A 16,687-nucleotide genomic window follows, 5' to 3' on the forward strand; every position below is an offset into this window, starting at 1 on the left:
CTAACAGATTAATGCTGTAAGAGGAGCACTCTCTTTGTGAAAGTTTATTTACTAGCAATGAAAAAAGATTAAATGCTGTGTTTAACATTTTGATTTGTTTAGGAAAGCTAAATATCCTGCAAATTAATTCAGCCCTGCGAATTACAGAAAATAATTCACAGTTAACTCAACAAACAAGGTGGAACACATCCAGCTAGTCAGTAATTACGGTATCCTGTATTTTTTAAATCCAGTACATTATAAACTCAAGGTGATGGTCATAGAAATATTTGCATTCAGTCCATTCATCACTTTAAAATACAGATATATTTCGCAATCCCGTCTCTCACAGGGGACTTCACCAGGGCAAACGTTGTAGAAATGTTTCAGCGTTCACAGCCCTTTTTATTTCGAAGCATCAGTCCTACATTTCATGGTTCCCTGGCCAGCATCCATTGCGGTACCAGTGAAAGGTGGCTATTTTGTGAAAGTGGGTGCCCAGTGAGGACCTCGGAGAGGGGCGAGGGGCAATGCTGTCACTGCCCTAGTCGGCTCCCCTGCCTGCACTATAGTTGGTGCGAGTGGGAGCTGGCTCTGTTCCTTTGTTCCCACCAAGGCAGGAGCAGCTTTTTTCTTTGCTCTCACCCAGTGAGGGTATTAACAGGGGGGTTGTACCCAGCTAACGTCACTGGGACCTGGGCTATCTAAGTGGTAAGAGGAAGGGGTCCCAGTTACATAGAGACAATAATACAAAATTGAAAATAAATCAACTAAACACTTATTTAGTCCACATTGTTTTAATCACAATGGGAATGTATACAAAATATACCAGTTATCCGAACAACAAGTTAGTGGTTTCACAGTGCCCCAATTTGGGAAAACAAGGGGGGGGGGGACAGTGGGTGATCGTGTGAGGATATAGTGAAAAAAGAAGAGAGATTTTTACAAAACAGTCTAATCAACATATATACCTCATTTGTCCATGTTACACATTGTGTACAGAGACCAAGACCATCAGGTTCAAACAACCATTGCAAATAAACATACTCCACAAAATTCAATAACTGAAAACAATAGGGCGTGGAGTTGGTTTTCAAAGGCGGATAGTTGTCGACGTTTCGACCCTCATATATGCAGGTAGGAGTACTATTCTTGCTGCGGGGTCTTCATCAGGACGGGAAGGTGGGACACATAACCTATTCAATATATAAATATATAATTAAGGCACGGGAAGGGGTATCCCTAAGTATATCAGACAAAAGAGGCACATCGACCCACGATGGGGTCGGTAGGGGTATACGTTAACAAGGATCCCCAAATTCTGGGATCACATCAATTAATCATTGTACAATGGCTAAGGTTGCGCTAAATAGTCACACCACCAGATAAAGCATTGAGGAACAAGTACATGAAATCAAATCAAGAGCCGCGGAGGATAAGCCAACACGACACAGGTAGACAAGGCCACACATCACTGAGAGATAACCCCCCCTTGTTTTCCCAAATTGGGGCACTGTGAAACCACTAACTTATTGTTCGGATAACTGGTATATTTTGTATACATTCCCATTGTGATTAAAACAATGTGGACTAAATAAATGTTTAGTTGATTTATTTTCAATTTTGTATTATTGTCTCTATGTAACTGGGACCCCTTCCTCTTATTCACCCAGTCAGGAGCAAAATGATGTTCCTTGCTTGGGATAGTGCGGGCAGTGAGTCAAGTGTATATTCCCAGCACTAGTAGTGTTCCTGGGATTGGAGACCTTGGGACACTGCACTTATTGGTCCTCAACTATGTTTAAACGATGTATGGCTCGAGAAGGGGGGTATGCACCTTCTTTAAATTTAGATCACAGCTAAGGGGATGGGCCTCGGTGAGGCTATGAGAGGAGGGCTGCATGCTCCACTTCCCAAAAAAACAATCAGCCAAGGAGAATGGGGCCTAAAGCCTCAATAAGGCTCGGGACGGGGGCAATGCCTTACCCTCCCAAATTTTAAGAAAAGTGGACCTTGCAAATGAGTCCCTGGGGCCTAGAAATGTGCCAGCCCCTCGATCTCTGTCACTCCATAGGGGGTACAGATTTAAATCCTCACAAAAAACTTTTTTTAAATATACGTTTTTGGCTACGTTTACACTCATAAATCCTTTTGAAAGTGGTTACTCCAGTGGTGAAGACATGCAAGTCTACACTTAAGTATAAACATGCACTAAGAACTGGTGAAAAAATACACGTGCCAAGCCCCCAAGCCCTGGCCCACCCCAGCCTGGTGACCAGCAAAAACAAAAGATAGAGTTACACCTGGGTGCAGTAATAGATTTAGAAATAATTACATTTACCTTTGTGAATAGACCCCGGGTTTATGTGTGTGGAACCAAAAGGGTTCTCAGAATTCGATCACCCTGGTCTTCTAGACAAAAGCTCCATGAAAAGCTTCCAACTAAATATAGTCTTTTGGCATTGAAGTGATATTGTGCAAGAACAAATTGACGGCAAATTTATGCAGGGCACAGCTTGGCAGGTGCCCATCTATGCTCCCATGCACTCCACTAGGTCATATTTCGAAGGCAAGATGTTTCTGACTTGCAATCACAGTATGAAATACATGCAGTCATGGTTTGCAAGATACACCTACATTGCAAATCAAACTATGGCATGCTGGAGTTTCTGCAAAGGCTGCGGGCTGTGTCTTCTTTGGCACTGGCAGCAGCAGTTAGTCACAAGTTACAATGAATGTGTGAAGAGCAGTTTGGTAGCAACAGCAGTGGGGTTGGAAGGGCTTTAAATGATATGCAGATATAGGTCTGAGCTCACTCTGTCTCTGATCTAAGATAGGGAATACCTAATGCTCCATCAGCATACTGCCACTGAGAGTCAAGTGCAGAATAGGGTACTTGGCCCAGCTGCTCAAAATCCATAGTAGGTCGTGTCCTGGGACATCAGGAGTAAAAGAGCTCAGCCCCCACAGTTGGGCCCAGTAACCTCTGTGTGCCCAATTGCCCTCTGAAAGGGGTTCTGACATTAGCCTACAGAGATCCTGAAAGACTGTCCAGATGCCTGGTTTGATTTTACTGAAAAACAAGCATTTGATATGGGATCCAGCTAAAACAAACTAGTCTTATGTGGGCTCACGTACCATACCACATTGTAAAAGAAGCTATGATGAAGGGAGGACCCACAATACAGCCCCATAAATAATGTCACCAACTTACAGCAGGTACCTTGCTTTGTTTGTTTGGTATTCATCAGCATCAACTTTGAGTCACAGTCACATTTAGGAACTATGTGACTGGGGCCCCAAGTATCTTCTAAGGTCCAAATGCCCTACAGGTCATTCAGGTAAGGCCTGTCAAAGTTTTAATGACATAAGGAAGAAGGGGATATGACACCAGTTAGAAATTGGGTTTCTGGTTGGCAAAAGTATGCATATTGTCTAAGCTGGAACTACAATCCTAGTCAGGTCAAGTCACAAACACACCCTAAATTAACTTGCGCTCAACCAGCTGGACTGTTCCCATGAGGCACAGGGTCAGACTGATTTGCATATAGCCATGTCTGAACTGGGGTGGCAGAGTGGGTTAAAGAACGGTGATGGATTAAACCCAGATCTTTTGACTGGGTGTGAGTGTTTGATTGATTCAGATGCTCCGTCCATCACCACCCCCTTTTGTACCGCAACCCCTGGTAGCTTGGCACAGATCAGTCATGCTTAACTTAAGAGTCAAGGTGTAAAGTATTTGTGCAGCACTTCAAATAGTAAAACAGTTGAAACACCACACAAAAATACCTTGCCTGGTTAGAACAACAGAGCTTCATTTAATGAACGGAGTTACGAATTATTAAAGAATACACTGAGATGTAGTGCTTAAAAGCATAAAGCACTAACCTGTGATATCTAGTCGCATTAGACCTGGTCAAATCCAAATGTTCAGGGATATCGTGATGGAGTGCAGGTCAGATACAGAGAACGACCTTGGCCCGCTGCAAAGTACCTTAGTTGCGTCTTCAATGGAACCGAGATGCAAGAAGCAAAGAGGTGATGCATCATCATCAAACCGCAGGATGAAGGCAATGCGTCATCTCCAAGCCGCACAAAGTCGAAGATGAGTCGGAAATGGAGGCGATGCACTGCACAGTCAATGATGCGATGGTCTTGATGCTCGTGGTAGCAGCGATACAAAGCTGTCAATTCAGATGCACTGGTTTTGAGCAGCGCATTGGCGTTCCGTGGATTTCTCCTGGAAAAGCACTTTATAGCCACATCCAAGGGCCCGGGGCTGGATTGGCACCACTTGGCAAGGCAAGACTCACAGGCAGCAAATGTCCAGATGCTGTACCAGGATGAATTGGAAGACTATTATGTTTCCGAGACTTCACACAGGAGACAAGCCAGCAAGCCCTTGAGTCACATTGGTTCTGGGTTGGAGACATGCAGGTCCTGCAGGTTCTGTCCTTCTAGCTCCCAGGCAAGAGTGCTGCAGGTCAGCAGAGTAAAGCAGGAGTCCAGCAGAGTGGTAGTCCTTGTAGCAGCACAGGGCTCCTTCTTCCTGGTAGAGTATCCACAGGTCCAGAAGTGTACTGAACTGGTGGTGTCGGAGGCACAGTATTTTTAACCAGTTGTGGCTGCTAAGTGGGGAGACTTCAAAGAGATGGCTTTGAAGTGGACATATTCCCTGCCCTTCCTGCCCTGGCTCCAGACTCACTACAGGGGGATCTGCAGCCCTTTGTGTGGGGACAGGGCACAGCCTATTCAGGTGTAAATGTCAGCTCCTCCTTCCCATTCTGCCTAGGATACCGCATCAGGATGTGGATGGCCCATCAATCGCAGCTAAGCTTCCTTTTGGTTTGGCTGCCTAACTCAGCTGTCACTTACCCCAGAAGTGCATTCAGAGTCTGACAGAAGGCACCAAATGGCTAAAGTAAGAAAATGCAACACTGCAAAAGTGGCATTTTCAGAATTACAATTTAAAATCTGACTTCACTATAAGGTTTGATTTTACATTGTGATTCAAGAGACACCAAACCTGGAGGACCCCTATCTTCCTGATTGGAAATTAAACGTATACAATGTAATATGGTAATCCTATTGTTCTCCAATTGGAGAGATAGACCTTGCAGTACTGAAAAACGAATTTAAGAGTTTTTCACTACTAGCACATGTAAAACCTACAAGTGCATGCCCTGCTTTTTAAATACACAGTACCCTGCCTTTTGGACTGTACAGGGCCTACATTAGGGGTGGCAGAGATGTATTAAAAAGGAAGGTTGGAGCTTAGCAAGAGGCTTAATTTGCCTAGTCGACATGGCAGTTTAAGCCTGCACATACAGGCTCCACAGTGACAGGCCCAAGACATATTTAAAAGGCTACTTAAGTGGGTGGCACAATCAGTGCTGCAGGCCCACCAGTAGGATTTAATTTACAGGCCCTGGGCACAGGCAGTGTACTTTACTAGGGACTTATATGTAAATGAAATATGCCAATTGTGGTTACGACAATGTCACCATGTTTTACACAGAGAACATGCGCTTTAGCACTGGTTAGCAGTGGTAAAGCGCCCAGAGTCCTAAAGCCCCCACAAAATTATTCAGCAGAAAGAGAAGGAGGAAGGCAAAAAATGTAGGGGTGACACAGCAGAAAGGGCAATTTCCAACAACACCCATCTGAAGAGCTGATGCAGAAACTGCACTGTTCCCTTTTATGTTTTTGTAATGTCTCTGAGCCTATTGGAGGCTTCTGTTATCGTAGAAGGTGGACACGGATAAAAACAGAATAGGTAAAAGATGTAAACTCCCTTTTTGACACGGGTGGTGTCTGGCTTATATAGAAGATAGCATATAAACTTGAATACTGGGTGCCAAGCGAGAGAAGTGGAGCTCCTTATACTATTAAGGACTCAGACAGAGTCGAGTATGAGGAGGCCATGCATCTGAAATAACTTTCTTCCTATTCATTGAGTTTAACTATTTGAAATAAAACACTTTCCATCATGTTTCTCAATTTCCATATTTTTCTGCTTCTTTCTTTGCTTTAAAAAAAAACGAAGATAGCATTTGCTATGCAGTGGTCACAATGAGACATTTGACTTTGTTAGTTAACTTTTATTGTTTCATCTTTACATGCCAAATCTGAAAGTGTACTGCGCAAGGTGGTCCGAGGAATTGCAACCACTGAGAGGAAGGAAAGAAAGTATTAAACTTTTGTCACAGTCTAGTTGATTATAGGGTCAGAAACCAGGGAGAAGGAGGGGCCCTCCTAGCCTCCAGCTTGGCTTGGTCAACCATAGATATGTCTGGCTTGGTGTTGAAGTCCCTGTACACTAAGATTGCATGAGGGCATTACTTACTCCTAGCACTATTTAGCTGTGATATGTTCCCATTACATGAGTTATCCATGTAAGAGCTAAGTAGATTTATTGTTGTAAATAGTCTTTCTGTTTCCCTGGTGGAATATAAACATTGAATAGGTCAAAGACCCATTAGTCATGGCAGACTTTCAGATGTTGAATGTTATTTCCGTTTTCCTATTTGGTTTCCACCTGCACTGATACTTGGAGATTCACTGTAACCCAGGTTGTTACACCTCCTTCTGGCCTTCCCTTATTTCCAGTGGTTGCTGGTAAGGAAAAGGTGGAGAAACCCCTCAAGTTCTATTTCATTGAGCGCACAGGTCTCTTGAAGACAGCAAATTGAATGTGATTTGATGCAAGTGACCCATTCTTTATCCTCTGATTTCGGCTGCAAGTTGGCGATGTTCCAGCTAATTACTCTGCCCTGCTCACTTTTAAATTTGAGCAGAGCGTTTATCCCATGAAAACAATCTTGAGATGTCCTGAGGAGCTCCCGGCAAGGCTGCTGGTAACCAAGGCCAAATAGAGTAGTCGCCTGGGGATTCCGTCGGAGCAAGAATAATTCTGGGTCGGTCGCTGTTGACCAGCAATGCTTGCAGTCGCTGGCTGTTGTTTGTTTAAATTTTCATTCCTAGACTTTGTGAGTCTAAGCTACTATTTGGGTCACAATCACATCTGCCAAGAGGCTGTGGACGTCACTGCCTCTGGGCCAAGACCACGTCGGTATCAGACAATATTTAAAAAAATACTTGGATACTGGTCTTCCTTTCCTGCGGCGACAACGATTTCCCTGTCCAACATAATGGCTTCTTTTGTTAGGATTGCTTTGATGATGACCCTGTTTGCCCACCAGGAAATCATTGCTTCTCTGGAACCCACCTTGTTCACGGATAGAACAAAGCTTACTCAAAGCAGGTCTGTAGACAGCACTTTATGGAGGCTGGGCAATGCCTCTATCACTCTTACTAAATTGCCTCGGTTTAAGGCTTCGTGGCAGCCTCTGGTGCAGTAGGTTGGTGTAAGGAGAATTATGTTGTTAGCTTTGAGCTGCCCATTAAAGGCAAGTGGGCCTGCATTGCAGCTTCCTTTACCAGACCTGTCCCGTCAGAGAGAAGACTACATTAGTGGACCAACCATTAGGATGGTACAATTTTGGCAACAGACCAGTTACCCTGATGGCCTGTGAGTTATGCCAGCTATGAAGAAAAACCTGCCTGTCTGCTTGTGGAGGAGACAGTGAGTCCCTGAATGAGTTTCTTGCTTGTGAGAGAACTGTTGTAGAGATCAGATTAGGCTATAGTGGCATCATGGCTAAGGACTAGGTATGTATCCCTGGCTGTAAGTTGGATCCATGCTTGTGTGGACTCAGCAATTCATTGGCGAATTTTATACCCAGCTTGGTCGCCAAAGTCTGTAGGATTTGTCATGGGGCCAAGGTAGAAGGTACTGCTAAAGTGATGGATAGTTTCTCAGTACGGGGCTTTCTATTTTTTGTGTGTTATTGAGAGCATAAGGTAGCTGCTGAGGACTATGAAGGGATAGAGGATAATACTTTCTTTCTTGGGCCTGTCCGGAAATACTGAATGCGAGGGTTCTTGCACTGAAGGTTGCACTGGAGTTTCCGTGTGGGGTTCCCACTGATTCCATTGAGTTTGGCAGTAGAAGCCCCTAAATGAGCCTGTCCTTACTCATTTCATGGCTTGCATTCTCCTATTGATCATTGTCACATTAGTTGCTGTGGTGCGCATAGTTTCAGTTTGGATGTCTAATATGAGGTTTGCGCAGTTAGGGCTTCTGCAACTATATAGAGCATTGAGCACATTTTTTCATGATATAGAGTATATGTTGTGCAGGAGGTGTTTTGGGACTATTTATACGAGGTTTGCTCCACTTCGGGTTATACAGCCCTTTGGAGTCGGATGACATGTTGAGGACCTGCAGATGTTATAAGTCCACTTCGTCTTGGTCCAGTTCATAAGAGTCTGTTACACCTTTCTTAGCCGGAGCCACATTATTTTTAATGTAGATGGTCCCTCTTGTAGGGTCTGCAGGTTTGGTCCAGGGCCTGGGTGCAAAGAAGAGTTAGGCGTTAAGCTAAAATAAATAGGCAGGTCCTCGGATTTCAGTTCCCTATGAACCATGGCACTCGTGATAATGTATTGGACGTGGGCATTGCGCATCGTTGATGGCTTAGTAGCTAATGGACTGCTTTGCTGTAGGTTGAGATCTCGGCCGACCATGCAGGCAGGCTGACGAGGTTTCACCTTGGTCAAAGGGCCATGGGGGTGAAGATGAAGACTAGACATGATAGCTTCATCTTATGGTAACAGAATAATGCTCTCCATTCTCTAGGGATGGTGTGGTAATATTTGGATTACTTAAATTGCTTGGGTTTGCCATACTTGAGATCCTATTTCTCTCATATTGGAGAGCTTCTTAAAGCTTTACACTAAACTGGGGATTGAGAAAGACGTTTTCAGAGTAATAATTTGTAACTCTGTTCGGAGATGGAGCTGGAGCCGATCTTGGCCGGGGGGGGGGGGGGGGGGGGGGCAGGTTGAATTCTCTGTGGCAGAGAGACATGGTGACTGCATGCAAACAGACTCCAGAGATACTGGATAAGGGAGGCGTGAATGGATGTTTGATAGAGTGACAAGAGGCATTATTAAAGGTTGCATGTGGCATGGACTTTGGGCAGCAGTAGTTCAGCTTTGACTTTGGTTAGTTCTGTCTTTTTCTAAAGGTCCCTCTCCCAGAGACTGGACTAAGACATATGAGTTCAAGTTGGGGTTGACTGCGGGTAGAAGAGATGGCAGCATGGTGGACCCCAAATCCTGTGACCTATCCCCTGCTGTTTGGGCTGGGTTGTCGTTTTCATTCTCTGCCTAGTATTCCTCATAGTGAGGTGGTACAGGTGTGTCCTTAGAATGTTATATGGCTCCACAAGGGCTTGGATGGGACCTTATATAATAAGGCTGGAAAGGTGGGCCGGTACTAAAGGGAACAGCCATTACTTGTGGGCTAAAGCCAAACCGAAAAACCTGGCTGCCCTACCGAGCATCTGCCCAGCTGCTCTAATGCCCACTTTGCTGCCAGTCTTGGCCCATGGTTCCTCTGCGTAGGCGGTTACCCTGTATGGGGCAAATGAAGGCAGCTAGCCCAGAGGGTAAGAACATTACCTTTCCAAGTGAACTCCAAAGGCAAGAGTAGCTGAGCCAATTGGCTGGTGGTATAAGTTATGTAGCAACAAGCTATAAAACTATGGCACAGTTGATGCTGAAATTACATGAAATGGCTGTGACTGTTGGAGGCTCCTCCTTCTGGAAATGAGTGGGGGAATAGGCTATGAAAGAAAATGTATTTGTGGCCATTAGTGCTCCCAGTCTTTGTGAGCCTCTCTGGGTTCGCCAGACTCGGGCTCTATGTTCACTGAGGGCTCTGCTCCTCCCGCCACCCTTTGGTCTAAGGTCAATGCATCATCAGTAGAGTTCTTGTTGGGTTCCTGTGGTTCTGTAGTTCTGTGGTGCTATAAGTTTGCACTCCTCTGGGTTACTCGTTGGCTACCTGTTATGATGTGACTTAGTCTTTCTTCTCTCTTTCCCTGGTGTATCTAGTCTGTAATAGATTGTGGGGATAGTGAAATAGGTGGGTTCCAGGTCGCTTGAGACCAGTGGGGGCTGTTGGTGTCTGGCTGTTCAGGCACAGGGTTCCTATGCTCCATTATAGATAAAGAACCCAACACATTGGACTACATGCTGTTCTGGGACTGGAGAGATTACAAAATTGTTGGTGACAGGATGGGATGTGCCAGACACCTGTGCCTGTGTAGTGGAGCTGAAGACAAAGGAACCCTGCACCACATACCAGGTTTCTCACCGCTGTGAAGAGTACTGTAGGACTACCTACACAGAAATACTTTTTTTAAACTACAGCCTTACGATTTTCCCTGTAAATCGCAATGAGCCTCAACCGCCAACCTAAAATCCAGGCGTTCAAGCCCTTGAGCCCGTCAAGCATTCAAATTGTACCTGCTCGCTTCCTTCTCATGCTGCATGCTCTCACGTCTCCTCACTCTCTCCCCTTGGTTCCAGAGTTTGCGTCTAACACAAGTGCGCCGGCTGAGTCTGTCAAACGTTACCAAGGCTCCCAGTTGCTTCGCCCATATCTATTGCACCCCGGGAGTTCAGTAACAAGTGTTTATCTTCAAACAATGAATATTCAAGCACTGTTTCACCTGCTATATTAGACGAGTGCAAGCCTTCAGCCATTTCCCCTTCTCACTCGACCAGCCTACCATAGAGTTCAACAGTGGGAAGGAGATACTCATCACAAACACTGGCATCGGGTGGTTGTCGATAGTAATGCACTTTGACTACAGTTAATATTTACATAAGTACATCGGATGGTTGTCGATGGTACTGCACTTTGATTACAGTCAATATTTACATAAGCACATTGTAAGTTTCAAAAGCAACAGGTGCTAAAGCAACCATCATGAGTATCAATCAGTCGGTGGTTGTCCCTCCATCTTTTCTAATGCTGCAAGGCGAACCACCCATACAGTGGGAAGACTGGATAGAGACATTTGTAAACTATATTGTAAAGTTAGGTGGATACAATTTTTCGCCAATCAGTAAAACACTTTGTTAAAAGGATGCCTTGGCACTGAGGTTCAACATATCTTTAAATACTTGCCACAAGTATATGAAGACAACGGCGATGTAATGTGTATAAGGAAGCCAAATTGCATCTTTAAAAACACTTTGCCAAGACATTGAATATTGTTATGCAACAACACAAGTTCTACACCCAACCGCAGAGGCCAGGTGAATCCGTATTTGAGATTAAGAGAATTGGCCATTGCAAGCAAGTTTGGATCTATGATGGAGGAACTCATAAGAGACCAAATATTTGTTCAGTGCAATAACAAAAATATGCAGGAGCGCTTGTGAGCAGCTGCGGATTCCACATTAAAGGAAGCCATAAAGATTACTAAAGGTGTGGAAGAATCAAAGAAATGTATGAGGGAAATGCAAAAAATGAGCAACAGGGAAAACATTGACATAACAGAAGTGGATAGCGAGTCTGAGTTGGTTAATTTTGTCAAGAGGAAAGCAACAATTTCAACTGTGCCACCTGATAAAAATGCAAGTTCAAGAACCACCGTATTCCCAAAAGGCAGATCCACCCATTTTGCTACCGCTTCGGCAGCAGCTTTCACCCAGGACTCTCCAAATCTTGTTTTGCTTTGGGAAAAGATTGATGTTCTTTTGGGCGTAAAGGCCGTTTTGCACGAATGTGCAAGGCAAGCAAAGGAAGGGTGGTGGCAGTTGAGGAATCGGCAGAACTCATGGAGCACATGTTTCTCATGGTGGACTCAGGATATGTTGGCCAAATTGAACTTGGTGAACTTGATCATTCCAAGAGATGCTTACGTCCCAGAGCAGACTTAGTGGTGGATGGGAGAACAGTAACACTGATGATGGACTCGGGCTCCTTGTCCACCATTATTTCAAAAGATCTGTTTGATGAAGTGTTGGCGGGCAGAGTGTTGAAAGCCACAGATGTGGTATTGAAAGGTTATCAAGGAGCCAACATTGGTGTGATGGCTTATTTTAATTCTAACATTGAGTTTCGCAAGACAAACACGAAAGGGAAACTTTGTTGCAAGTGATGGTCCACCTATTTTGGATTGGGCTCATCAATATGACTTACACATAGTGGTGAATCAAAGAGCATCCAAGCAAGTCATGGTTGTGGATGAGGGTGATGTAAGTGATGTACTGTTACAGTTTGCACCCGTTTTCAATTACAAGTTAAGGGTGGCCAGAGACTATACCCACAAAATAATCTTAAGGAAAGTTGCCATTCCGGTAAGACATAGCTCCAGGAAAGTACCAATCGCTATGAGGGAGGAAGTTATAAAGATCATTGACCAAATGGTTAGTGATGGTGCAATCCAACCTGTGGAAGGAACTCAATTGTTATCCCCTGTTGTGATCACAAAAAAAAATGATTGGTCTTCGTGATTCTGTGTTGACCCCTGCAGCTTAAACCAGAATGTGGTCATGTACCGGTTTCCCCTCCCCACATCACAGAGCTAGTCTTCTTACTGGCCAAGGAGAAATATTTCTCTAAATTTGATCTCAAGATTGCTCATCACCACTTAATGCTACATCCAGACTTGAAACATCTTACTGTGTTTGTCACAGCTGATGAAGTATTCCAATTTATTATGTTGCCCTTCGGTTTGTCATCAAGGGCTAGCGTGTTTCAAAGGCTTATTTCAAAATTGTTGGCTGGGATCAGAAATGTCATATTTTTTCGGGATGCATTCTGATTTTTGGAGATAGCATTGATTCTCACAATGACATGTTACGTGAAGTGCTCACCAAATCGTTAGAGGCTGGCCACACTTTGCGGAAAGAGAAGTGGACGTTCCTGGTGAGTGAAGTTGAGTACCTAGGGTACTGCATTTCCAGTGAGGGAGTAAGACCAAAAATAAATTTAGTGAGTGCCATTGTTAATGCAGAACCCCTCAGTGACATGGATATGTTGCGCTCTTTTATGGGCATGGTAAAATACTATGCCAAGTTTGAGAGAGAAATCTAAACTGTTGAGGGACTTACTTAGGAAAGGAAGGAAGTTTGAGTGGGGAACTGCTCAACGGAGAGCTCACTCCACTATTGAGGATGAGATTTCGAATGCCAAGATACTAACTCCGCTTCAGTGCAACCTCAAGACAGTGCTTACGGTAGATGCTAGTGCAGTCAGGTTGTGTGCTGTGCTTTTGCAGTTACATTGAGGGGTGGAAAGAACTGTAACTTTTGCATCTCGTTCGCTGATGAATACTGAAAGGAATTATTTGGTCATCGAGTGGGAGGCATTGGCTGCAGTTTGGGCTACTACCCATTTCCCCACAAGATCAAGATGGTTTGAGGTGGCATTCTTGAAGAACATATGTACAAAAACTACCATTGCTTTATTGGAAGACGTATTTAGGAGGGAAGGAGTGCCTGTGAAACTTTTCACTGACAATGGAAGGCAACTCACCTCAGGTGAAATGAGGACATTGTTGGCACATGTTGGGGTGCAACATGTGTTTACGGCTTTGTATAACCCGCAGAGCAATAATCAGGTGGAAAGAATTAACAGATTGGGGAAGGGTACCATGGAGTTGACTGGTAAAGCGGGTCAGAGTGTGCAGAGTGCAATGAAAGATATGCTGTGGGCATACCACACCACACCCAATGCAGCAACAGGGAAGACGCCTATTGAGATGATGAGGGACAGGAAACCTAGCACAAAACTGTTTCCTTCCTGGTTGTCGAGGTGTGGTGACAAGTCAGTAACCAAAGCAGGCCTTGATTCCTCCAAGGGTGGTCTGATTTGTGTGGGAGACTGGGTCAAAGTCAATCCAGGTGGGCTGAGGTCTGGTTTGTCACAGTTTCAAAGTCCCTACAAAGGATAGGGGTGGGCCTCAATTGGGTGACGTTGAAAAATGAGCAAGTCTGGAACATGAGAAGAGTGGCTTTATTTCAAAGGGGTGGAAATAATAATTTGTCAGTACATATAGGGTTGGAAGCAGGCCTGTGTTTGCCAAATTTGAATGATGGCGAGTCCCAGGGGACTGATAATGAGAGTGAGAATGGTGTGAAGGTGCCTCTAGCAAAGCCTGTGCTGCACAAGTAGAGGGTATTGATGTACAAGAAGAAATTCGGTCGGATGGAAGAGGAAAAGATGTGGTAGGCCTCCCAGATGGCTTGATGATTAAATGTGTTGCTGAGTAGCCACTTGGAGAAGTGTTTGGTGTGTTCTTTTTGGGGGGCAATGGGCATACGGGTGGTTGGTGGTGTCTCATGTATGGGGTTCCTCTTGTGTTCCTGTATCTTCTTCTGCCTGTGCTTGTGTGCTTACCCTGGCGATGTGGGAGGTGGGGTCATTTTTATATAGAATGTGATGAAAGAAGAGGGATTTTTTTTAGTTTTATATAGCGCGAACTAGACCCGAGACATCGGGTATCAGAGCGCTTTACATGAGCACCAGTTTCATTACAGAAAGACACATTCATTTTGTGAGGCAAGGGGAGATTAAGTGATTAGCCCAGAATCACAGGATGTTGAGCGTGGCTGCCGAGACTCGAACTCGGTTCCCCAGGTCTGAAGTCGACCGCTCTAGCCGCAAGGCTACATCCTGTGTTATTATATACCTTAGTCTTTCTTCCCTCTTTCCCTGGTGTACTAATCTGTAGTAGAATGCGGGGGTAGTTACATAAGTGGGTTCCAGGTCGGTTGAGACCAGTGGGGGCTGTTGGTGTCTGGCTGTTCAGGCACAGGGTTCCTATGCTAAATTAAAGATAAAGAATTCAACACATTGGACTGTGTGTTGTTCTTGGACTGGAGAGACTACAACACTACCTTTTGGTTGAGACAGGCTGGCCCCAGCAGACAGGCTTTCATGGGGGCTAGGGCCCAGGAGGTAGCGGCGATAATGGGTTGGTCGACTGGCGGTGGTCATAGAAAGTACAAGCCACATGGGTAATTAGACCAGCTGCTTCTGTATGTTGGTGTCTCCAACCCTGCGCCACGGTAACTACCTTATCACGGCTCACTAAATCCAATTAAGTCCAATTCCCAATGCCCAACAGTAACCCTGACTCCCCCGCTACCAATGTCACCTCACGCACTGGAAGGAAGGCCGTCAATGTTGGCCCAGTCCTGCTTCGCCGGGTGGGCGGCTATGGCACTGGAGAGATCTCCAGCTGGTACATCTCCCTTCAGAGATCTGAGCTTCCAGGCTGTCTTTCCAGTTCCAGCAAAGCTCTAGGACATTTATACTTATTTTATTATCATTTACTCTTTTTTCATTAATTTCCTCTTTGAATGTCTTTAACATATATATTTTTTCAAAATTATGATGAGATTAAATTAATTTCTGAACAAGAGACGCATGTTTCATATTTTCTTTCTAGGTCCCCTCGCTAATGAGAAGCATGTAGTAAACACCAGATGTTCTCCTATAAGACCAGAAGACATTTCAATGGTAAGTTCTACCACTAGTGCATTTGTTTACATTAGTTTTATGCATTTGTTATTACTATTGCAATGTGGAAGCATTCCTTAGCACCTTAGCTGCTTTGGAACGTCCAGCTCCAGTGCTGAACGTTCCATTGCGCAGGTGCAGCTGGAACGTCCAACGGCCGACGGCAGCACTCCCGAGGTAGTGGTGCCGTCGGCCGTTGGTATAGGCGCAGCACCTAAGAGGTTAGGCACCTCCAATATGCCACACTCCTTAACAGACTATTGTCTGTTAAGGAGTGTGGCATGTTGGAGGTGACACCCTTCAATATGATAGAGCAGATCTTGTAGGTGATTTGGGCTTATATGAGAGCTAATTTAGTTTCAAGTTTCTGTAGTTTTTAGAGCCCAGTCAATCCAGTAATATTTTCTCAATCTCTTGATGAGTCGTGCTCCTGTGTGAGATATGATTTTTAGTGGTGTATATAGTAAGGCCTCTATTTAGAATTTATTGGGGAAGGTACTCCGTGGCATCATCACACTGTCTGTCCCTTCCATGTAAAACCAGGCTGTACAGGGCAGTGAAAACTGCAGAATGACTCCCATGCCATGGGAGAAAACTCCTATTTAGAGGCAGGTCATAAAAACAAAAGTTGAAAGTTTGAAGCACGGCTCTGTTATGTTGATGGTAGCTCCTGGAAATGCAAGAGATGTCCTCTTAGACAGTGGATATCTCTAAATTTGGTGGGCAGTGTACCCTTCCCATGGCAAGTGTTAAGTACTCCACCATGGCAAATGGTACATGCTCCATCTGCCAAAGTGTAAATTGGGCTCTAAGTCAGGGATGCATTTGAGGCAGGGATGTTACTGCAGTCTAGGTGCAACAAGAGACTGACCTTGATGACAGTTCTTAAGTTTTAGTCTTGGAGGTTTATTTTGACATATTGGAAAAGTTAGATTTGGTGCCATGCAGTGTTACATATGTACCCAGAACTTAGCCGCAGATCTGAGTTTATCAAAGTATATGGAGTGGAAGGGTAAGAAATCTCAAAGACAGTTCTGCTCAGTACATAGCTGCATGCCATACCATGTTAGAAGCAGGCCCTTCAGATCAACATAGTTGTTCCATCATATTTGCCCTTGTGGAGAATTGAAGGGTCTTGCGTGAGCAGAGAATGACACAGAGTACAGTACTGTTGTTCTCCAAAATACCACATGGTGGGTGGAATAATGTTCAGTAATATGTTCTTGCATATCCTATTTATGCTCAACACAAGTCCTTGCACTCTAAACATTTTGGATATTTGCAGCCTTTGCAGATGTCCCCTGTATCATGGTACAA

At 44.6% G+C, this 16,687-nt stretch overlaps 1 protein-coding gene across 2 annotated transcripts in view; it reads left to right on the top strand.

The window, feature by feature from the left end:
• LOC147711655 (uncharacterized) overlaps positions 1–16,687 on the top strand; it is a 1,672,131-nt gene that overhangs the window by 804,785 nt on the left and 850,659 nt on the right. For both annotated transcript variants that reach the window (XM_086922319.1, XM_086922320.1), the window contains one exon: positions 15,300–15,370. In XM_086922319.1, coding sequence (XP_086778445.1) covers positions 15,300–15,370 — 71 coding nt within the window. The remainder of the gene's footprint in view (positions 1–15,299; positions 15,371–16,687) is intronic.

The sequence above is a fragment of the Lissotriton vulgaris genome, chromosome 5 (assembly GCF_964263255.1).
Source record: "Lissotriton vulgaris chromosome 5, aLisVul1.2, whole genome shotgun sequence".
NCBI lineage: Eukaryota > Metazoa > Chordata > Amphibia > Caudata > Salamandridae > Lissotriton > Lissotriton vulgaris.